Source organism: Diabrotica virgifera, chromosome 4, assembly GCF_917563875.1.
Source record: "Diabrotica virgifera virgifera chromosome 4, PGI_DIABVI_V3a".
Classification (NCBI taxonomy): Eukaryota; Metazoa; Arthropoda; class Insecta; order Coleoptera; family Chrysomelidae; genus Diabrotica; species Diabrotica virgifera.
Window position 1 is genome coordinate 219,804,302 of NC_065446.1, and position 24,296 is coordinate 219,828,597.

Below are 24,296 nucleotides of genomic sequence, written 5' to 3' on the forward strand. Positions count from 1 at the left end.
TCTTCAAAAAATTTGGACACTGAAATGTTTCAAGTGTGTGAAATATCCTGAATTTACCTTAGGTGCGCACCAATAGCCGACTCTCCCCTATATACATTGTCTCAATTGTCAAATTGTCAAATGTACCTTCTATGTCTAAAAATACTTCCTTTCGGTGTAAACCTCTTCCGAGTTCCTACACTAGATTATGCAGGGCAGCTTCACCTGATTTCCCTTCTTGAAGGACCCCATTCTCTTCATTGTCACATAGTGTTTATCATTTATGACAGTGAATGAAGGGTAAGGTAAAAGGCAAAAAGACGGACTGACTAAGGCAGTGTTAAAATTTTTATGGGTTGTTATCAAATGACATTAATATTTCATAGATATGAATCATTTTACAATTTATCCACTTTTAGATACTTTTGAAGTACGTTAAAGGATTAGACAAATACCATTCACTTTGTTTCTCGAACTTTGGCAAAATAGTGAATAAAACAATTCACTTGAGATTGCTATCAAGATAAGATTTATAGTTTTTAATTTATTTATATTAAATACACTAGTTTCAAATTTGTCTCAGTCGGCATCAAGCTTCCGAGAAAATGAAGTTAGTTGGCTGCTTTTTAGTGTTTCTAGGCGTGTTGGCTCTTGGGTACGTATTACATCTTGATACATCATCCATGGCGTTACAGCTTTTCGTGAATATTTGCAGCGTTTATTATTGCCTTCCATGTTTGTTTAGGTCTAGGTTTTTCTAGGTCGTCCTGCAGACCTTTTCCCATCTGGTCTTTCCCAAAATACATTGTTTATAAGGCGATTGTCGTTACTGCGTATTACATGCCCTGCCCATCTTAGTCTATTAGCCTTTATACACTCGGGTGTAAAAAAATCGATCCACTGAAAATTTGGTCATTTTTAATATCTTGAATTTCCTAAACCTGTTGTCCGATTTAAGTGTTTTCTTACCATGTTATAGCCTTATTTATTAACAATATCGCTGTAATAATATTGTTGCTAGACAAGTAAACTGTCATTGTATACCGGGTGTACCAATCAAACTGTATTTTTTTCTCAAAGATCGCATCACCCTGTGGACTATTCTAGCGTTTATAAAATAGTGAAATTAAAAACCAACTATAGCCTCAGCTTTTCTTAACATTCTGTTTTTAGATTCAATCGCTTATGTTTGATAATAAAAAAGTTAGGTACTTCAACAACTAGCTATGTTCGTCATCAGTACAGAGTGTTTCGAAATAAGTGCGGCAAACTTTAGGGGGTAATTTTACACATGAAAATAATGTAAATTTGCTTTATAATAATATGTCCGCAAATGCTTCGTTTCCAAGATACGGGATGTTCAATTCTTTTTTTTTTTTTACAAACTGACGATTTGTTTATTGCTTTAAAACCAGATGAGATGCAAATCAAATTTGGTGGCTTTTAAGACGTAGTTACTGCACATTTTTTGACATACAATTAAGAATTTAATATTCACCATTAGCGCGAAAATGGGTATTATGAGCGATCATATTACCCGTATGCACCCCAATGGTGAACATAAAATTAATAATTGTATGTCAAAAATTGTATGTAGTTTACCTGTCTAGCAACAATATTATTACAGCGATATTGTTAATGAATAAGGCTATAATATGGTAAAAAAGTCACTTAAATCTGACAACAGGTTTAGGAAATTCGAGACATCAAAAATGACCAAATTTTCAGTGGATCGATTTTTTTGCACCCGAAATATCTGACTAGATTTGCCTTTCCGAAGAGAGATTTTTACAAACTGACGATTTGTTTATTGCTTTAAAACCAGATGAGATGCAAATCAAATTTGGTAGGTTTTAAGACGTAGTTATTGCACATTTTTTGACATACAATTAAGAATTTAATATTCACCATTAGCGCGCAAATGGGTATTATGAGCGATCATATTACCCGTATGCACCCCAATGGTGAACATAAAATTATTAATTGTATGTCAAAAATTGTATGTAGTTTACCTGTCTAGCAACAATATTATTACAGCGATATTGTTAATGAATAAGGCTATAATATGGTAAAAAAGTCACTTAAATCTGACAACAGGTTTAGGAAATTCGAGACATCAAAAATGACCAAATTTTCAGTGGATCGATTTTTTTGCACCCGAAATATCTGACTAGATTTTCCTTTCCGAAGAGAGATTTTAACCCATTATTGTCTCTGCGCCTCCATTCGTTTGTCACGCTGCCTAAGGCCTATTTCATACTTTACGACTTTGGTCGTACGACCGTTTGTCGTACTCATCGGACTTTCACACTTTACGACAGTATTCATCGTATTGTCGTAGAGAGCACAGGGCGTAGAATGAATCGGGCAAAAATTTTGGCTTTATGGTTATTTTATCGCCGTAAAAAAGACAGAGACGTAATCGCCTACATTGGGTGCATCCAATCAACGGAAAAAGAGAAGAAGTAGGTTTATATCATACACTTTTTGGAGATTTAAGAAATGACCAAAATAAATATTTTAATTGTTTCCGCATGTCAGTGACAAAGAGTTTCCTTGCCCTTGTTTTGTATTGGTAGTGTTAAATTGTTTTCCCAATCTTTTGGGATCCTCTTGTCCTTCCATGCATCTTTGCATATTGTCCACAGCCAGTCTTTCCCTTTCTCTCCTAAGTATTTGATCATTTCTGGTGCAATTTCATTCTCCCCTGGAGCTTTACCTATCTGTAATTTTCGTATCGCTTCTACCAGTTCTTCTCTTAAAATCTCTCTTAATTGCTCTCCCATGTCATGTGTACTTTCAAATTTTTCTTCATACAAGTTATCAAAATACAAACATTAAATTACATAAATTTTTTTTGTTCGCCCTGATCATTTTTGGTGATCCCAGCTTATTAAATTAAATGCTTGCTTTAAGCATTGTTGTCCCATTTTTGTTATCCCAGTTCAGTACGAATAGTTGTATAAAAAAATATATACCTATTTTGTTAATAAATACAATTTAATTAGTGAACAATCATTATTGTTATAGGGCTCAATTTTCGTCTTTCAATATTTAAAAGATCCATCTAAAAAACTGATTTTAGATTATTATATTATTTAGATATGATATAATGCCCTAGGGCGTTATTTTGAAAAATAACACCCTAGGGTATTAAATTTAAATAACTAGTTAAATACTGTCAAGTTGACAAATAACAACCTACGTAAAACTATGGTTACCACAATTACATTACGAATATTGCTGGTAAATGTACTTATTTGAAAACTAATTCAAAATTCATTCAAATTTTTTGCATATAAAGACTAACTTAATCGGACATTAAACGTTGAAGGCACCACGGGTATTATAGATAATATCGCTGTCGGTCAACGTATATCCCTCGGGCCAAAAGCCCTTGGTATATACACCATTAACCTCAAGCGTTATTATCCTTATAATACCCTTGGTGCCTTAATAACTATAATATACCGATTATCTATATCTATACATATTTAATACATACCAATATCTATACATATATTTAAATAATCTTTAATAAAACACGAATATCAATATATCTACGTTTATGTCAATGTCTAAACTGTGCTATAAAAGAATCTTTAAATTATTAACAAGAAATTTTAGATATTCCCGGTTACACATTTATGATTCAATTTTTATAATAGGGTAGATACATTGATAATAATGCATTTTATAATAGGGTCTATTCCTCGGCACTTTGCCAAAGTCGTAAACATTGTTAAACCTTAAAAATTTTTGTCATCACAATAAAATAATTCCAACCAGATGATTATCTATGTATTGTATCTATATAGGTAAAAATTCCATCTATACTGTCTGATATTATGTACGTGCCACTGGATACACTGGTACTACACGACTAACTGTCGTTAAGTATGGAAGCACTGATTTATGCCCGTGGTTAACTGATAGCACGGCACGAAACGACCGTCGCGCGTCGTCCATTTCAGTGACATTGGACGACAGCCGAAGAGCAACGGCACGACAGTTGGTCGTGGTTGTCCTGTGTGAAAGGCTCCGTACATTGCTGTATTGGACTAATGGAATGTACGACAAACTGTCGTTACAACCGTTTGTCGTGACGACCGAAGTCGTAAAGTATAAAAATGGCGTCATATTCTCGAAGAATTTTACGTTCCCACATCAGCAATTTATTTACTTCTCTTTTTGTTAGCGTCCATGTTTCGCTACATAGGCCACTGCTGGTCGGTCGTATTATAGTCTTATATATCTGGAATTTTGAACCTTGTTGAAGAAGTTTTCACTTCTTCAAAGCCCGAGAAAGAAGCTGCATTAATCGATCTAAAAATAAATGAAGACAAAACAATATACACGGTCATTTTAAAAACTAGAACGACGGCAAATACGATAAAATATGCCCATAAACAATCATATCTTTTAAGTATGTAGTTAGAAAGTTTAAATATCTGGGAGTAACAATCAGCAATGACAACAAAATAGAACGAGAAGTTGAAATGCGAATAACGGTGGGAAATAGATCTTTCTTTGCAATGCAACATCTAATAATGACGTATCTTTATACGGACTGAACCATTTTAATAAGATAAACCAGTATTCATATTAATCTAAAGTTTTTAAGATCTCCACTTTATCTTATTTAAGGTTTTCCTCTCTTGTATTCCCATGGTTGTCAAAATATTATGCTTAGAAAAAGACTGTATGACTTGTACATACTTCTATATAAATCAAACCGGCAACTGGTGTATGTTGTCAAAAAAACTGATAGTGTGACTTTATTAAAATTCAGCTAAGTGCTTTCAGCATATCAAAATACCATCATCAGAGCTATCGTATCATAGGTATAAATACCTCAAATGAAGAGTAATCGTTGAACAACACATTATAAAAAATTTAAAATTGACCCAGGGATCAACCACTGGTCATGGGTAAAAAACCCTTAAAATATACATTACTATATATAAACCCTTAAAATATACATTACCACATTTAATGCGAGTTCTAAATAATGTCTACCATTTTATATTTAACAGTTAGTAACATTTAGTAACAGCTGTTAAATGTAAAATGGTAGTCATTATTTAGAACTCACATTAAATGTGATAATTATATAATTTAAGGGTTTTTACCCATGACCAGTGGTTGATCCCTGGGTCAATTTTAAATTTTGTAATGTGTTGTTCAACGATTAGTCTTCATTTGAGGTATTTATACCTATGAGACGATAGCTCTGATGATGGCATTTTGATATGCTGAAAGTACTTAGGTGAATTTTAATAAAGTTTTTAAACACTATCAGTTTTTTTGAAAACAGACACCAGTTGCCGGTTTGATTTAAAATATTATCTGCCATTCCAATTCTCATTATTATTTTTATACATTTCTTCAAAAATTTTCTGTCACATATTTATAGATTATTTGTTTCTTGTTGATTTATTGTCCATATTTCAAAATAGACCATTGCTGCATTAGAATTTGGTCTAATTTTGTGATGCAGGATTAAAAATGCATATATACAATACAATACAAGTAGGTGTATTTAATTTTTCCAAAGAAAATTAGATTTCTGAAAAAAAAATAAATAACGCCTCCTAGCTGGCATTACTTATTAAGCTGTTTCGAAATTATAACTCTTACATTGACCAAAAAGAGCTGTTTTCAACAAGACCACGTTTGCAAAATTGGATTTAGCAGAACCGGACTTCAGCCATTTTTTTATAACAAGGTTCCCACTCACCCCACCTCTTATTTGCAAAGGTAGACTTAAACTTGTGAAATAAAATATGCGCAGAATTTTATGAAGAATATGATGATTGGATTTTTAGTGCCATTTCATTAGGCAAATTTTGTAAAATTTTGATTTTTTAATTTTTGATATTCAATTACGCCCTCTAGCGGCGGAGCTACAATTATGAAAATAATTTCCAGGCTTTTCCCGAGGCAACTTTTGTTATAAAATGTTTTTCCCAAAGTTGTACTATAAACAGTTCCTGAGATATGGCCGAGAGCCATTCTTATTGGGACACCCGGTACATAAGAGGATAGTGGTTGCCTCCGACACAGAATGAAATATTAACTGTTTTTCATTTTCATTTTTTTTTAATATAGTTACTATGTATAAAACTTATTTTCATACATTTTAAAACAAAATTATGAATATTTAAAAAATTTGAAATAATTAATATTTCTTATTTAGAGCTGCAGATGGAGACGATGAATTTGCTAACTACACAATAACCAACCGCAAATTTCCAAAAGGTTTTACTTTTGGTGTTGCCACGGCCGCTTACCAGATAGAAGGAGCTTGGAATTTGGATGGAAAAGGTGAACAGGTCTGGGATACTTTCTTCCACGAACATCCCGAACGCGTAGATGATGGAACTAACGGTGATGTCGCTACTGATTCTTACCATCTTTATAAAGAAGATATTCGTTGTATGGAAGAAGTTGGTGTGGACTACTATAGGTAAGTTAAATTTTATTACTTTATAATATATAGAATGATAATATATTAGTAGCAACGAGCTTGTCTATTTAAAATTTAGAATAAGTCAACAAAAGTGTATTAATATATAAAAAATTAACATTCATATAAATTGGAGACATTTTTAACGTCTTAGAGCCAAATTCTAGAAAAAAAAAAAAAAAACTGAAGACTGCAGAGCAATTAAGCTATTTAGTACTATCCTAGAATTAACTTCTTCTTCTTCACGTACCCTGTCCGTTCCGAATGTTGGCAATTAACATGGCTATTTTGACTTTGTTTACAGCAGATCTGAATAGTTCAGCAGATGACAATCCGAACCATTGCCGCATGTTTTGGAGCTACGAGTGTTTCATCCTCCCTGGACCCCTCTTAGATAATTAGCTGAAGTAGTCTATATTTACTGTGCCTCATAAAGTGACCCAAGTATTCAAACTTTCTTTTCTTTATCTTTCTCCTTACCTATCCGGCGTAGTACCTACTCGTTGGTCACCTGCTCGATCCAGGATATACGTATCAGGTTTTCTTGCAGTGTATAATATTCCATGCCCGCTTCCCCTCAAACAATTATCAGGGAGATCCAGTAGGGCCTCCGTAGCTGCCGTTGGTGTGCCCCTCATGGGCCCTATAATTCCGAGATAAGCGTGTCTTTACACCTCGCTTGGTTTGAGGATGGTACTAGTTGTGGTTTTTATCTCTCTCTCTTGTCGTTTCCCCATTACTGAGGATCGTGATTTCTTCCAATATTCCTAACAATGTTTCTCCATTGGTCTCTATCTTCAGGTGCTCTAAGAGCTTCGCAGGATGAGTTTCCAGCTGAATGCTTTATTTGATCAGACCATCTAGTTGGTGATCGTCCTCTTGATCTTCTCCCTGGAACGTTTCCAGAAACAATTAATCTCTCCAAACTGTCGTCACCTCTGCGAACCACGTGGCCAAAGAATTGCAGAATTCGTTGCAGACATATTGTGAACAGCCTTTTTTTAATATTGAGTTGGTTTAGAATGGAAACGTTTGTCCTATGAGCTGTCCAAGTTATGCGCAGCATTCTTCTCCAGCACCACATCTCAAAGACATCAATTTTTTGGCGCTCGCATGCGCGAAGAGTCCAAGTCTCTGATCCGTATAGAAATATTGAGAATACAAGGGCATTCACCAGTTTCATCTTGATATTTTGAGAGATAGATCTGTCTTTCCAAACTTTAGTTAGGCGACTCATCGCATTTTTTGCCATACCAATACGTCTCCGAACTTTTGCTTCACAGTTACCATCGTTAGTTATACTAGACCCCTAGATAGATAAAGGTGTTTACTATCTGGTATTCCTGTAACATGTTAGTCAGTTGAATAGTGTCGAATCTGTCGACCACCATTATTTTTGTCTTAGCTTTATTGATTTTCAGACCAACTCTATTGCTTTCGTACTCAACTCTTCGCAGAAGAGTTTCTTGCTCATTTCTTGCTCATTTCTTGCTCATTTGCTGCTATAAGTGTAGTGTCATCAGCAAATCTTAAATTGGAGATTTTCCTACCAGCTACTGTTACTCCACCGGCCCATCCTTCTAAAACCATCCTCATGTCGTGTTCACCATAAATGTTAAATAAGTCAGGTGACAACACGCATCCTTGTCTAACACCTCTCTCGGTCTTGAATTGGTTTGAGAACTTATGATCTAGTCGTACTGTCGCTTTAATGGACTGGTACAGATTTTTAATAAGTGTCACCAGGTGCGTTGGTGCGCCCATTTCTATTAAAATTGACCATAGATTTATCCAGCTTAAACAATCAAATGCCTTTTGGTAGTCAACGAAGCATATAATCATAGGTACTTGAAATTCTCTAGACTTTTCAATGAGTTGTCCCAGGTTCAGGATTTGTTCCCTTGTACCTTTAACCTTTACTAACCACGCTTGTTCCTGAGGTCTTTGGTAATGTAAATAGGTTTTTAATCTGTTTTTGATGATATGCAACAAGATTTTACTAGCATGTGTTATTAGTGACAGTGTGCGGTAGTTTTCACATCTGGTAGTAGTTCCTTTTTTATGTAGTGGGATATAACTTGAGGTACCTACACCAATCAGATGGCAATTTTCCTGAATTTCAAACAGCGACACAGATAAAATGGATGATATGTATTCCTTTGTCACCTAGTAACTGTAGTATTTCACATGGTATTAAATCATTGCCTGAGGATTTATTTCTCTTTAGTGATTTACAGCGAGTAAGACAATAGGTTCTCTAGGGTAGTCAGAAGGCCACTGGTTTTGTGGTTTTATCACCATTTTATAAATCCACTATAACATGTCTATTTTAAACCACTAATTTTTACAGGTTTGTGTCTGGCTACCGTTAACGTAGTTACCACTCTGTTGGTTATGTTCTATTTGCTAGTTCCAAGTAAGCCTTGAGTCTAATATTACCACTTTACTTCACTCAGAAGATTTAAATCTTTACCATTTAGGCTTAGAAGACTCAATTCCTTCTTTCATGATTTTGGACTTATATTAAGTCGTACACTTGAAGTCTATTCTGTAACTACCTTCAGAGACTGTTGCATTCAATCTCTGATTGTACCATTATTTTGCCGTGGGCTACGGTGACTAGGTCATTTCGTTACAGAGACTTGCTTTTGGCTAATTATTTTCTATACCCAAATTGTTTTATATTTTAACATATCTCAATTAATTTTAATTACAGATTTTCTATAGCTTGGTCCAGAATCTTACCTGACGGAACCCTTGACAATGTTAGTCAAGAAGGTGTTAACTATTATGTAAATCTATTTAAAGAACTGCGTGCCAAAGGAATAAAATCATTTGTTACCTTGTACCATTGGGATATACCAACAGCTCTTGAGAAACAAGGAGGTAATTATTATTAAAATTTATAATTTTATTTATAACTTTGACGAAAGGGACTCCACAAAATTCTCGTGAAACCACTTTCTGGTAAAAACCTTAGTCTCTGCCTTTTACCATTTATAAGGCAAGGAGACGACGAATATAGGAGACGAAAGGGACTCCCCAGGCAACCAAGTGACGTCAATAACGTCGAGGAAACGTCAGTTTTTGGTTGAATATATTCACGTGTTTGAACATTACGTCGTATAAACGTCTTTTGTAGGTGGTTTTAAATACGTAAGATTAATGACGTTAAAATACGTGTAAAAACACGTTTTAATGACGTCACAAAAATGGGAGGAGCTTAAAGAGTTAATGCTTATAATGTTCATGGTTACCAGGTCTACTGACTTTTCAGTAGACCTACTGATTTTAACTCCAATTACTGACCTACTGAAAAACTACTAAATTCTATCAACATATATTGGCCGTTATTAACAGGTAAATTTCTATGAAATTGGCTTTAAAAATACGAAATTATTTGGCCGCGTCCGTATTATAAAGATGGCCGTAAATACCAGGTCATAATTATGACCTGTTATTGGATTATTTAAATAAGGAAATCTTCATAATATGAAGATTTGTTAAAGTGGCCGTTAGTACAGGTGGCCGATTTTTACAGGTGACCGATAACATAAGTTTTACTGTATTTACATGGCCTAAAAGAATACTGATTTTTGAAAGCAAAACTACTGAAAAAGTAAAAACTGACTTGGCAACCCTGATAATGTTTTACTTATATTGATATGACATTGACTCCAAACTTCATTTATTATACTACGTTTTTGATATCACGTATTTAAAACGTGATAAAAATGACGTCAGTTGTGGTGGGACATATTCACGTGACTTTCGACGTCGAAAAAACGTGATAAACTTACGTGGTTTGGTGATAATTATGACGTCTTTTCAACGTTTTGTAAACGTTATTTGGTTGCCTGGTTCTTCACTATGCAGTCACATTTAATCTATTGGTCTAGGAAAAACTCCAACGAAAATTGATTCCGTGTACTCAAAAAATGAGTAAAATGAAAAATTAGCGGCAGCTTATGTTTCATTTAGGTTCAGAGATGATCCACCATTCCCATAAGTCCGTTTCCATCTATCCAGACCTCTTCAGTGGGGCTACATGGACACCTCTGAATCGAAACGAAACCAAGCTGTCTACTTAAGCAGAAATATGAAAATAATTCGCGTACCGGACGCTGTAGCGACATCTATTAAAGAAATGAGACAGTGGCGTAACAAACTCCGTCGGGCCCCCCGCAGAATTGTAAATGGGGCCCCTTTAAAAAACTACTAAATGCGACATGTGTAACAAATACCTATATGTGTTACAACCCAGTAAATAAACGTAAAATATCGCGATACCGTGTAACTTTCAGTGTCACCACCAAATTGGTCAACTCAAGACTTTTCGAGTTATTTATGAGTAAAAATGTTTATTGTTCAACAAAAAAAACACGTTTTTAGGCGATTCTTCGCAAATAGTTGAAAGAGTAAGTATTCGATCGAAAAGAATATTGTTAGCAAAAATGTATCTAGCTTATAAAAAAAAAATGAAACAAAAATGAAGTTTATCGACTCAGTAAAAGAAAAGTTGTAGCTCATGAAAAGTTTTTCTTATTCGTCAAATTCCAAATCAAATATTTCAACGTGAAACAACCAAAAAATGAAATACTTTTCGGGGAAACTCATTAGAACTTTTTAAAGTGTTAAAAAGAAGCTTTATTTTTTACAAAAGTTTCTAGCATCAAAACTAAGCCAGTTACGCTCAAAATACCATAAATCCAATCCAAAATACCAATAATCCCATTTTTTCGTAAATAAATTTGTGAAAATCTCCCCCTATTTAGCACCCCAAATGAAACTAATCATTATCGCCTTACAAATTACTTAACTTTTTTATATGACCTGTAAGTTTTACCGGATAAATCCAAAATATTTATAAAAGAAAGACCTACATTTCTTTATTCTATGAGATTTTTCGTATCACTAATAATTTTTAAGGTATTTTGAAAAAAGGCATTTTTCCAAAATAAAAAAAATTTTTTTACTTAAAACCACATTTTATCAAAAATAAGATTTTCGAACCGGTCAGATCATAAAAACAATAAATATTTAAAGTCAATGGTAAAGTACTAATGATAAATTTTATTTGAGGTGCCAAATAGGGGCCGATTTTCACGATTTTTTTTTTACCAAAAAAGTTTTGGTGCTAGAAACTTTTATAAAAAATAAAAATAAAGCTTTTTTTAAACATTTAAAAAAGTTTTAATCAGTTTTTTTCGAAAATTACTTAATTTTTTGGTTATTTCAGGTTGAAATATTCGATTTGGAATTGGACGAATAAGAATAATTTTTCATGAGCTTCAATTGTGCTTTTACTGTGTCGATAGACTTCATGAATAAGTACACCATTTTTGTGTATCTTATAAGCTACGTTTTTGCTACAAATATTTTTTCGATATCTAATACAGTCGAACCCGCTTATTCGAATACCTGTTAATGGAATATCCCGGTTTAAGGAATAGAAATTTGAGGACCCGCAACGTTTCTAATAGCCACCAATGATCGGTTATTAGAATATTCCGGTTATATGAATACTTTTGCTTGGCACGAAGGCTATGCCAATAAGCGGGTTCGACTGTATTTATTTCGATAAATACTTATTTTTGAGTTATTTGCGAGAAACCCGTCTGAAAACGTTGTTTTTTTTGTTGAAAAATAAACATTTTTACTCGCAAATGACTTTAAAAGTATTAACATAGATAAAAAACTCTATAGAACAAAAATTGCTTAATTAGTCAATTTATACATTTGCGGACTTATTTTAAACGTATGATTTTCACCCCAAAGTGTGGTGTCACCTCCCGAAGTAAAAGCAACCAACGGCATAAATCCAACTTTGAAGTGGAGTGTAACTAGAACCTAAATCCAAATTGTCAAGCAAATACGTCCGTCGTGACGCTGATAATTTTACTCCAAAACTGTTATGTAATTTACTGAGCTATTGGTGTATTCATGCATTGTTTATGACGACCTACATTTTTCATCTTTATTGGTATAGAATAAAATAGAACAAAAATTACTAAATGATTACATTAGTATTATTCTATGAGATGAACAACTTTCTTCGTGCACTCTCTACTATCAGCGAATATATCTACAATTTTATTAATTCGGATGGACAACTTCATTTTGAATACTGCACTACTTAAAAAACGTATGTATGTATGCAAATAATATAACAACACATTTTTACATATATTAGACAACAAGATGGGGCCCTTGTTACAAGATGGGGCCCTTCGGGGGCCTCTGTTACGCCTCTGGATAATTGTATCAAAATACTAAACGTAGGTAAAGATTAAAGAGAAAGCCCATTTCTAGATTTAGAAATATTGTTCTAAAATTCGGCAAATTGCAATTCTCAAATCTTTCAATAGTCACGTACAAAGCATTATAATTTATTGTCGTCACCCAGGAGGGTTGTTCGTGAGACCGGAAAGGACTAAATTTCTAGATATGAGATGATTCACTTGCCGAATACGCCTATTTAGAAATTTACGTTTTTAAATTTAAACACACAAAGTAAAATCATATACCTATAACAGATTTTTACATAATATTAGACGACAAGATGAGGCCCCTGCTCGATTGGGCCCCCCCCCGCAAGCTTCACGCTGCGGGGGCCTCTTGTTACGCCCCTGAATGAGGAGTCCCAGATGTAAACAATACATCTGAAAACTCTCATAGAACCACTATCTGGGGCCTGGGCCCTGATTCTAATTCATTTCGACAGTCGCAATTTCATTTCGACACCGCCATGGCAGCCGCAGAGTATAGCGATTCTTATTCATTTCGATATTAGTTACAACTGGGGATATTAACCTTATCATGTTGAGACTGCTCAGAATTTGGGTTGGCGCTTCGGTTTATTGGAATTTGTTGATAGTCTGGGAAAATTATCGAAAAAATGCCATTTTTGGGAAAAATTATTTACCAGCTATTTTATTGCTAAAATCGAATCTTAAGATTGCATATATTAGTAATATGGGGTATGACAAGTCCGCAGAAAGTGTGTTATTTTATTTATAAACAAATTAGCACTCCTAAATCTTCTTTTTTTTTCAACTAGTGGTCTGTAACTCCTAAAATTTTTCCTTTGAGCCAAAAACACTCAAATAAAAATTCACCGTAATTTAGTTCTGCACAAAGTTATTTTTTTCCGATTTCCTTCAACAAAAATTTTACTCAGAAAATCCGAGTTTTCCGAAAAAATCTGCAATTTTCAATTAAAATTTTAGGGAAGTACCTAATTATTTATCAATATTTAAATAATTGATGACATGAAAGATTTATTATAGTAGATTATACAGAGGGGCTAAATTATGGAATAAATTCATTTCCTTAAAACGGACGATTTTGGAGCAAAATCCCGAAAGAAGTCGATTTTTATTTTTAAATTACAATTTTTTGGCATATATTTTATACTAGTGACGTCATATATCTGAGCGTGATGACGTAATCGATAATTTTGTTAATGGGAATAGGGGTCGTGTGGTAGGTCATTTGAAAGGGCGTTCAATTCTCTATTCAGTAATATAAGCATTAATATCATTAGGTATTTATACAGGGTTGCCAAAAAAAAATTTTGAATTAAATTAATTGGCGCAAAAAGAAGAATGTATGTAATTCATATGTATGAACTCAAAATACATTGTACTGCTGTCAGAAAATAGAAAAAAAGGTTTATTTCACAAATAAACATTTCTTTTCGCTTAAATTAAATCACAAACAGCCTCCCTCCTACCTATTGGCAGTTTGAACATTTAATTTAAGCTAAAAGCAATGTTTATTTGCAAAATAAACCTTTTTTCCATTTTCTGACAGCAATAGAATGTATTTTGAGTTAAATAAATTACATGCATTCTTCTTTCTTGCGTCAATTAATTTAATTCAAAAATTTTTTGGCCTGCCTGGATAAATAATTATATTAATGTTTATAATACTGAATAGAGAATTGAACGCCTTTGTAAATGAGCTACAACACGAACCCCTATTCCTATTTAAAAAATAATCGATTACGTCATCACGCTCGGATGGATGACGTCACTAGTTTGAAATATATGCCAAAAAAATTTAATTTAAAAATAAAAATCGACCTGGGCCCAGAGCACGCCAAATAGAATCCTATTTTGCTGACGTCACAAAATAGAATTTCATAATGGGAGAATCGACGGTTGCTAGGCAACGTGACGTCACTAAAATAGAATTCTATTTGGCGTGCTCCCGCACCTGTTTCGGGATTTTTCTCTAAAATCGTCCATTTTAGAGAAAATGAATTTATTCCATAATTTAGCCCCTCTCTGTATATCAGGAGACCGGCGACAATCTAACCAATAGTTTAGCAATAATTAAAATGTTAATTAAAAAATTTCGGTCGAAATAATAACCAGAAAGATTATGATACACCAGAATAACTATGATTTTCGTATAAAAAAGCACTATACCTATTCAACGTACCTTACAGGATTGAAATTGGACCATTTGAGCGGTCTCAGGAATGTTATAAGGAAACATTTTTTGGCTTATAAACAAATAGATCCCCACAGAAAATATTAGATTAAATTAAATTAAGTTAACGCTGTTGAAAAGGGCACGGCTTCTGTGCCCTTTTCGAAGAAAAAAAATTGAATTGCGAGTAGTGATTCCAGGTATAACCGGTCAAATTTGACCGGCATTTGCGACAGAGTTATAAACAACAGGATTTTAATCTTTGAACCATTAGATACCTTTTAATTCCGGTAATCTTTGTACATACAAATTTTCATATCTTCAAGACACTCATAACAAAAAAGATTTATGTCACTGTCACCAAATTATTTAATTATTGATAAATAATTACTTCTCTCAAATTTTAGTTGAAAATTAAAGATTTTGTTTGGAAAACCCGAATTTTCCGAGGAAAATTTCCGTCGAAGGAAATTGGAATAAATTATCAATGTGCAGAATTAAATTACTGTCAATTTTTATGCGAGTGTTTTGGTTTAAAATTAAAATTTTCGGAGTTATAGAGCAATAATTAAAAAAAAGATTTCGGAGCGCTAATTTGTTTATAAACAAAATAGCACACTTTCTGTGAACTTTGCACAGCTATATTACTAATATAGGAAATCTTAAGATTTGATTTCAGCATGTCCAGCAATAAAATAGCTGGTAATTAATTTTCCTTGTTTTTTACTAATTTTCCCAGATTATTACCTTACATCTTTCATTGAGTTGATGATTCATGTTGTGGACATTCTCAATTATTATATTTCTAATTTAATACTATTCTATCTAATTCCTCAAAACAAGCAAATTTCAATTAAACCCAGCCATATTAATACCTTTTGCTTTAGTTTTCCTTGCAAGAAATAAACAAAACACATCTAAACTAAACCTAACCTCGCTTTTGGCCATTCATTCATCTCCGTGTCAAATAATTTCGACATCGAAATTATAATATTCTCCTTTTCATGAACATTTTTCAGTGCGTCACAAATTATAGAAAAAAAGGTAAGTCCGTGATAATACACATTTATGACATTTATTCTAACGTGACATTTTAGTTAAATCTGACATTGTCAAATTTTATTTTCAATTTGGAATAAAACCAAATCAATTGTGTCTATTGCATTTATAAAATGGTATTTTCTTTCATTTGTATAGTCTTATAAATTGTACAGATTATATTGATAATATTATTATTTTATTTAATAAATAATTCTTTTTTGATTATGGCGCCATCTATCGACAACTAGAATAATCACCGAACTAGAATAATTACCGAAGTATTCCCAGACGTGCCTTTTTTTCTGTCACATACAATTTAATGCGTTAGAGAGAAATCGAAAAACTGTGACGCACTGAAAGATGATCATGAGAAAAAGAATATCAACCACTTTTTTGGAGTCGCTATTAATTTCGATAGTCGCTATTTCGTGACGTCATTTCGTTAGTTCAACTAAAATCCACAAGGCTAGCACAGTCGCATTTCGACGTCGCCATATTGAAAGCGACTTGTTGAGTGTCGAAATTTGATTTAGAATCAGGGCCCTGGTAACATTTAAATAGACAACTTGGTTTGGTTTGGTTTCGTTTCGATTTAGGTGTTCATGTAGCCCCACTGAAGAGGTCTGGTCAGAGGTCAGTTTATATTGATTAATGTTGTTCTGAAGCTATTTCCTTGTGGCATTTTTATAATTAAGTATTTTCTATGGGAAATAAGCCACAATTTTACTAAAAAATGAATTTATTAACGTTTCGAAGCCCGTTATTATTAAGTTTTTTTAATTTATATTAATTAAACATTAATTAATATAAATTTATTAAAAATAAATTTATATTAATTAATGTTTACTTTTTGCAGGTTGGCGAAATCCAAAAGTTGTTGACTGGTTCCAAGACTACGCAGAGCTTTGTTTTAAAACTTTTGGAGAATACGTCGATAGTTGGGTAACAATTAACGAACCTAAACAGATCTGTCACTCTGGATACGGAAATGGAGGATACGCTCCGGGAGTAGTTTCTCCAGGAGTTGGAGAATACGTTTGTGCTAGACACGTCTTATTGGCTCACGCTAAAGCCTGGAGATTATACGATGTTTCATACAGACAACAATTAAAATCCAGAATTACAATTGTTATTGATTCCGATTGGTACGAACCAGAAACTGAGAGCGAAGCTGATGAAACTGCAGCTGAGCATAAACGTCAATTTGTGTACGGCATGTATGCTAATCCAATTGTATACGGAAACTGGCCACAAATTATGATCGACAACGTTGCCGAGTTTAGTAAAAAACAAGGATTTAAGGAATCTCGTTTGCCAGCTTTCTCTGATGAGGAAATTGAGCTAATTAAAGGAACATATGATTATTTGGCTGTTAACCACTATACATCATTCATGGTCAAAGCTCGAGCTGAACCAACTTTAATTGTTAGTTGGGATGATGATGCTGGAGTTGATGTGTATCAAAAATCGACGTGGGAAACTGCAGCAATTGATTGGTTTAAGGTATGTATTTTAATTATATAATACTTCATATTTCAGCCTCAAAAGTCCGCTGCTGAACATGGGCCTCTTCATCGTATTTCCAATCCCATCTACCTTGCGCCGCTCTCATCCAGTTTTTATTTAGCTTTCTCAAATCATCAGTCCATCGGGTAAGTGGTCGACCGTCTTCTTTTGTCTTACCTTGGTTTTTATTACAGTGACCTCTTTATCTATCGCCCATCTGTAATTCTAGATATGTGTCCTGCCCATCTCCATTTTAGTCTGGCTATCCTTTCGATGACGTCAGTCACCTTGGTTCCTCTCCTGATCACTTCGTTTTTCTATTTTGTCTCGCAGAGTTATTCCTAACATGGATCCCTCCATTCGTCTCTGTGTGAGTTTCAAATTGGTAGCTGAGGCTTTTGTTAAGGTAAGTTTTCTGCCTCGTATGTCAACACTGGAAGGACGCATTGATCAAATCCTCTTCTTTTCAGGCATGTGGGCAGCTCACTTTTAAAGTTTTCTCTCAGTTTTCCATAAGCAGCTCACCCAAGACCACGGGCGCCCATATAAAAATTTTCAGGGGGGAGGCAGACGTGAAGATGTTGCACATTATATTTTGTATACTTAGGATAACCGTATATAGTTTACAGCACAAGAAAAGCTAGGAGGGGGCCACGGCCGCCCCCGCCCATGGGTATGGGCGCCCATGCCCAAGACCAAGCCCTCTTCCCAGTTCATGGATCTGATTATCCCTGCTAATCATAATATAATAATGTTAATCTGCAGCTTCTTCTCCAAAGCATCATTTCATTACAATTAGTCTATTTTCCATTTACATCCACCAGATCCATTTTTCATTTGCAGTGTCATTTTCAAACTCTCCCGTAGGGTGGCCCTTAAAGTATGTGAGAAAATTTAAATTTTGAAATTTTAACCTCTTACCCCTCAAAAGTATTCCATTCTACATCAAACTTAAACGTGCGGAATCTCATGAAAATCAGTAAATATTTAGAAGTGGCCACGGGTCTGGAAATTTCGTATATTCATTTTTTAAGTTATTATATTGTCATTATAAGATATTGGGATATATGTATAATAGTTATTTATGAAACAGTTCGTGAAGTATGCTTTTTGCGAACGCACGCGATTTTTAGAGCACGAGCGACAACGGAGTGAGTGCTATACATCGCGTAAGTTCGCAAAAAGTACTTCACGCACAGTTTCATACAATATTTTATCTACTCTTCGATAAACAAATAAAAAAACTATAACTCTTCGTCACTGGAATTCATTTCTATTCTACAATTTTTAGAACTTTGACATTTAAAAATTTTATCTACTTTCAAACCACGAAACTGTCAAAACTTTTTTTGTAATTTATTGCTCATATTGTCATCACCATGACAACGCCGAAAGTTAAGGATATTTAATTATATGAAAGTGTGCCAAAAAACAATGCGAAAAAGTAAATCCCATTTAAAATACATTGTTACTTCACGTACACTTTAAATCCTTCACGCACTGCTATCTATAATGAGAGTTTTCACAAACTAAAAACTTATACGACATAATATGACATAGAGTAGATAATAGTTATTTATGAAACACTTCGTGAGGTATGCTTTTTGCAAACGCACGCGATGTTTAGAGCACGAGCGACAGCGGCGAGTGCTATACATCGCGTAAGTTGCTATACATCAATGACATGATTTCGGAGTCAGTTAAGTATGATAATATCATTATATTGTAATGCCCTAGGGCGTTATTTTGAAAAATAACACCCTAGGGCATTAAATTTAATTAACTAGTTAAATACTGTCAAGTTGACAAATAACAACCTAAGTAAAACTATGGTTACCACAATTACGTTACGACTATAGGGCTTTTCATCGATTGTCATTTGTTTCGAGCTTCTGTCATATGTTGTGTAATCTGTGTATAATATTAATATACACGGATTATACGACATATGACAGAAGCTCGAAACAAATGACTGTGAATGAAAAGTCCTATTGGTGGTAAATATACTTATTTATTAACTAATTAATTCAAAATTCATTCAAATTTTTTGCATATAAAGAATAATTAATCGGACCTTAAACGTTGAAGGCACCACGGGTATTATAGATAATAACGCTTTCGGTCAACGTATATCTCTCGGGCCATAAGTCCTCGGTATATACACCATTCACCTCAAGCGTTATTATCCTTATAATACCCTTGGTACCTTAATAACTATAATAATTTATTATTAAAAATAAAATATCTTTCATACGTATGAAAAGTTAACTATAGTTCTTACTTCTTATGTTGTTTTGTTTTCAATATTTTACTTTTTGTAGAACCCTAAAACATTTTTAAGATGATCCGCAACTACTTGCAAGAGGTATTGTAGCTGTTCCTCTTTATTAGTGAGTTTTTTTTATTGAGGTCTTCAATTAGTGCAACTGGTCTTTCTGCCCTATCATTTGTCGTTACTAAATTCTTCACCATCTTTTTGGCTGCCTTGAAACTTTCATCATATTTCCATTGAACTGGATCTCTTTTCAAAATGTCATCCGGAAGTGAAAGCATGTTGAAGAATTGTTTCGAGCTTACATTAAAAAACTGCTCCAGACCTCTACTCTTCAAAAATGCAGAAGATTTCATATCGGTTGCACGTTTTGGACTTACTTTACTTTTTCGTGTCTGGATCTGACTACAGTTTTTCTGCCCAGTATCGGGCTACGTCTACACCCTTTGTATTTGCTAGCCATAAATCATCCAGGGTGCACTGTGATGGGCAAAGTCTGCATACTCACAGATGTTCCACGTTCTGTATTTCCCCACATTCACAAAGTGCGTCGTTATCTGTCTTGATGTCCCATTTAATGAGGTTCTGTTTTAAAGGGGCAACACCTGTGCGTCTGCGGTTGAGTGTCCGCCAGGTTCTCTAGTCCAGGTTCATACCATTAGGTTGTTATGGATGTAAGGGGAACAGTTCGGGTGGTTCGAAGCTGACATTTCTTATAAATCTTTTCCTTGATTTAAGTCAGCTGGTTCCTGGCGGTTCGTCAAACCCGTATAATTGGTGCCTTTCATCGAAAGTTTGCCTGAACTTCTCCACATATTGTAAGGTGCATCTACGGTCGTCTGGTGATGCGAATCCAGCTGCTCGGTACAGTAGGGGTAGAGGGGTAGGCTTCATACAACCAGCAATTATTCTACATGTTTCATTTAACGCCGTGGTGATTTGTTGGGCGTGTCTAGATCTACCCCAGACGGGACAAACATATTCTCCTGTTGAGAAACATGCCTCAGCTGTTGACTTTAAGACCTGGGGGTTTGCACCCCACTTGCTCCCTACAAGATTCCGGAGAACTTTTCCACTGGATCCGAACAAGCACGTTGAGGAGTGTGTTCAGGAGCTTCTTTTTTCATAGCTGCAACCATTATTCTTTTTGATTCTGGAAGTATTCTGGAATCAAAAAGACTCATCGGGATGGGGTGTTACCATAAGTGTTTTTAAAGTTTTTGGCTCGGTTCAGCGGCAATTATTTGGTTCGGGTAGTTAAGGTGCGGTTACATAAGCCGAAAATCATTGAATAGCGCTTCAATAGCTAATGGTGCTTGTATCCAGGCCTACAAGTATACGCTGACTGCCAAGACCGCTAAATTACAAATTCCTTTCAGCTCCGAAGCTGTTAACTAAAATTGGATGGACAGTGAATAATTTCTTAGATTTTGTAACATACTTTTTTAAAGGAAGAGGTAGTTGGCCTCTAGTCTAACTGTAGATAGTTCAGTGTTATATTCTGCAATTAAAATGTGTAAAAGGCCATCAACTTTTGGTAACAACCTTGCTGGACAACTTCTTCTTCCTCTTCGTCTTGTGTCATACGATATGCAGTTTGTAGGCGTTTATATTCTTAATCCTTGTTCTGATCTTCGTATTATTGTACCGATATCAGGTATGTAGCAAGAGGTTCTAATATTTCTGAAGTATGAGTGTCTGCGTATGAGTATAAAAAAGTATCTACATAAATTATTAACTTTTACTTTGTTTAATTGTAAAACAAATAGTCACAGTATTGTTTTCTTATAGAAAGTACCATGGGGTTTTGGAAGACTACTTAGATGGATGAAAAAGACTTACGGAGATATTGAAATTGTTATTAGTGAAAACGGTGTGTCTGATAGAAGTGGAACATTACAAGACGAGCACAGAATTAAGTATATTCAGGTAAGTAAAATTATAACATTCCTTTTTATACTAACTCCTACAGTATTTTTTTTCCTTGCTGATGCGTCCAGAAACTTTCAATCGAGTAATTCTTTATATTGGCTGATTTTATTTCGGCATTGAATATAATACTAACAATCTTCAACTATTCTCTCTCTTTTTGGCACAATTATTGCCACCCCTACACTTTCTTTAATATGCTTATTCTCATCCTTTAATTTAAAGAAATAAGTCTAAAATTGTAATATCTGGGTGGCAAATCTATCAATGCATTGTCAGGGTCTATTTTACGATGTGGGAATACTGATCATTTAAGAGTAAACTGTAGCGCGTTATCAATATTTTTGTTTTTCGAAAGTTCTGCGAACTATCAACAGTGAGGCAACAGTGCGTCGGTAATTCGACACTGACAGTGACATTTTTATACTAAGAAGAAAAAATAATTTTTATACTCATAGGCGCGAAATGTTGCCGAGTCAGCCACGTTCGATTTCTTGTTATAGAAAATCGATTTTTAGTAGATCCAATATGACACAAAATCTAGGCATGGGATAAAAAAGTTTATTTGAAGAAAGTGTATTTTTTTGTCTTTATTAATGGCGCTACAGGCTCCTTTTTGCAATATTTTATTTAGTTATAGAGTTATCTTCACATACTAACATATTTCTGAAATTGGACTCTGTACCGCCATTCTTTATTATATTACGAATATGTGTTCCAAATATTTCGACAAAATATTCAAAATTACAGCCACAATCTTGGACCGCGTTTGTAGCTACCTGTTGATCGCTACTGTATGCTCTTAAGCTATTGCCTCACAGCTCAAAGAGACAAATACATTCAAACGTCATTATTTCCAGGTCTTCTGCGTAGGCGACTCGACTGTTTGAATTTGGTTTCCTGAATAGGCCCTCTATATAAAGAAGGCTTGTTAAATTCTTAATTTGAATAACGAATGAAATCATGCATTTCTTTTATGTTTTAGGCATACATGAGTCACATGTTAGATGCAATTCATGATGGAGTAAACGTTACGGCTTATACTCTATGGAGTATCATAGATAACTTCGAATGGACTCAAGGATTCAAGTAAGTAACAGCATTTTGTTTTTAGAGCGTTTTTTATTATAGGTTTGTTCTAGCATCAGTTTCAAACGGTTTGAAACCATCAGCGAATGGCGGACCAGCGTGAGTAGAGGGGATAACATTGGTGACTGTATTATATTCTCTCATTGACCAACTGTTTTCTAACGGTTTCTGACTAGTTTGACTGTTTGCTAGAACAAACCTAATAACTACGTATATTTAATTTAATAGAGTTTAATAGCTCAAATGATAGGATGTTTCATTATCGCTTGCACGTCCTTAGCATCTATTTTTTAGTGAGTCATCTAGTGAGCAGCGAAGTGAAACAAATGTTCTAGAATTCTAGAATATTCGCAACAGGCGACATTGCATAGTTGGTGCCTTTTTAGCCGTCTAGTGAGAAAACATGTTGGTTTTTTGACGAAGAAATATTAATTATTCCATCAGTTTTTAAAAGAGCATCTCTGTGGGATCCAACTAATGAACTCCATAAAAATGCAGTTGAATTAAAAAAATAAAGCAAGAGGTAGCAGCTCTTCTCATATTTTATGATCAAGCGAACCTAGCGAACTAACTTTGTTACTTAACAGAACTTAATGAATTGCTGTAAATGTATTTTGGGAAAAACCCGATGGGAGACGGTCTCTAGGATGGCACAGGAAAAGGTGAAAAGATACAGCCAGATAGGATCTAGAGGAAATGGGAGTGAGACAATGGAAAGTAGTGGCACAAGACCGAAATCATGGAAGGCAATAATAAACGTGGCAAAGACTCACAAATAATTATAACGCCATTGATTATAATGAAGTTAACTGTGTAGCATGAAATTTATTCAGTACTTAAAAGCTAGACTATCATATTTTTATGATTGTGAATTAAAAATTTCACTAGCTGCTATATTTCATAGCTTTTTTTAATTATTACCTACTTATTACTAATTCATTTATTTTTAGTGGCAAACTGGGCATCTACTATGTAAACCAATCTGACCCTTCACTGCCAAGAATTGCTAAGGATTCTTCGAAATACTACGCTAATGTGATTAAAACTAAATGTTTGGTAGATTCTTGTGTAGATAACTGATAGTAATAATAAATAAATTATTATATTAAACAGTTATAGTTTTTTGTAATTAATACCAAAGTATCTCGGCAAAAAAGCATTCACACATACACAAAACAAAGCCAATCCCAGCTCCATGGGACATGAGCTTCTTGGAGTAATGTGTTCTCAGGTCCGAAGATCAAAGAGGCGGTACTTCCCTGGTCCTCCAATCCAAGCTAACTCCTTTACTCACCTGTCACCAAAATAAAGCTGAGGACACTGGATATTTATTTTCGAAGCGGTGACGCTGCTTAAATGTGGCGTTATGCACCTTTCTCCCTAGTTTATCGTTCTTTTTGTGAAATTTCTAGAATTGCCTCTTCACCAAATGTGTGCTCATCCAGCGAGCAAATGATCTTAATTTATTTATTATGAGCCTAAATAACCTCAAATGATTCATTATGTACAAGTTATCTTCAAATGCAAACTGCAGCTGTAGAGTGCCCGTCTTGTTCTGTGAATCTATTCCAG

At 34.3% G+C, this 24,296-nt stretch overlaps 1 protein-coding gene across 1 annotated transcript; it reads left to right on the top strand.

Moving 5' to 3' along the window:
• Positions 1-466: 466 nt before the first annotated feature.
• On the top strand, positions 467-23,834 carry LOC126883310 (cytosolic beta-glucosidase-like). The gene is made up of 7 exons (XM_050648680.1): positions 467-634; positions 6,179-6,448; positions 9,165-9,334; positions 16,785-17,431; positions 21,498-21,635; positions 22,621-22,724; positions 23,675-23,834. The coding sequence occupies exons 1-7, from the start codon at positions 585-587 to the stop codon at positions 23,802-23,804; spliced, it is 1,509 nt and encodes a 502-aa protein (XP_050504637.1). The 5' UTR covers positions 467-584; the 3' UTR covers positions 23,805-23,834.
• Positions 23,835-24,296: the final 462 nt, after the last annotated feature.

What these genes read in the sequence shown, in the direction of transcription:
- LOC126883310 (XM_050648680.1), top strand. Translation starts at nt 585, where the DNA reads ATGAAGTTAGTTGGCTGCTTTTTAGTGTTTCTAGGCGTGTTGGCTCTT. An exon ending in CTAGGCGTGTTGGCTCTTGG is followed by an intron (nt 635 to 6,178) that starts GTACGTATTACA and finishes TTTCTTATTTAG; the next exon opens with AGCTGCAGATGGAGACGATG. An exon ending in GAATGGACTCAAGGATTCAA is followed by an intron (nt 22,725 to 23,674) that starts GTAAGTAACAGC and finishes ATTTATTTTTAG; the next exon opens with TGGCAAACTGGGCATCTACT.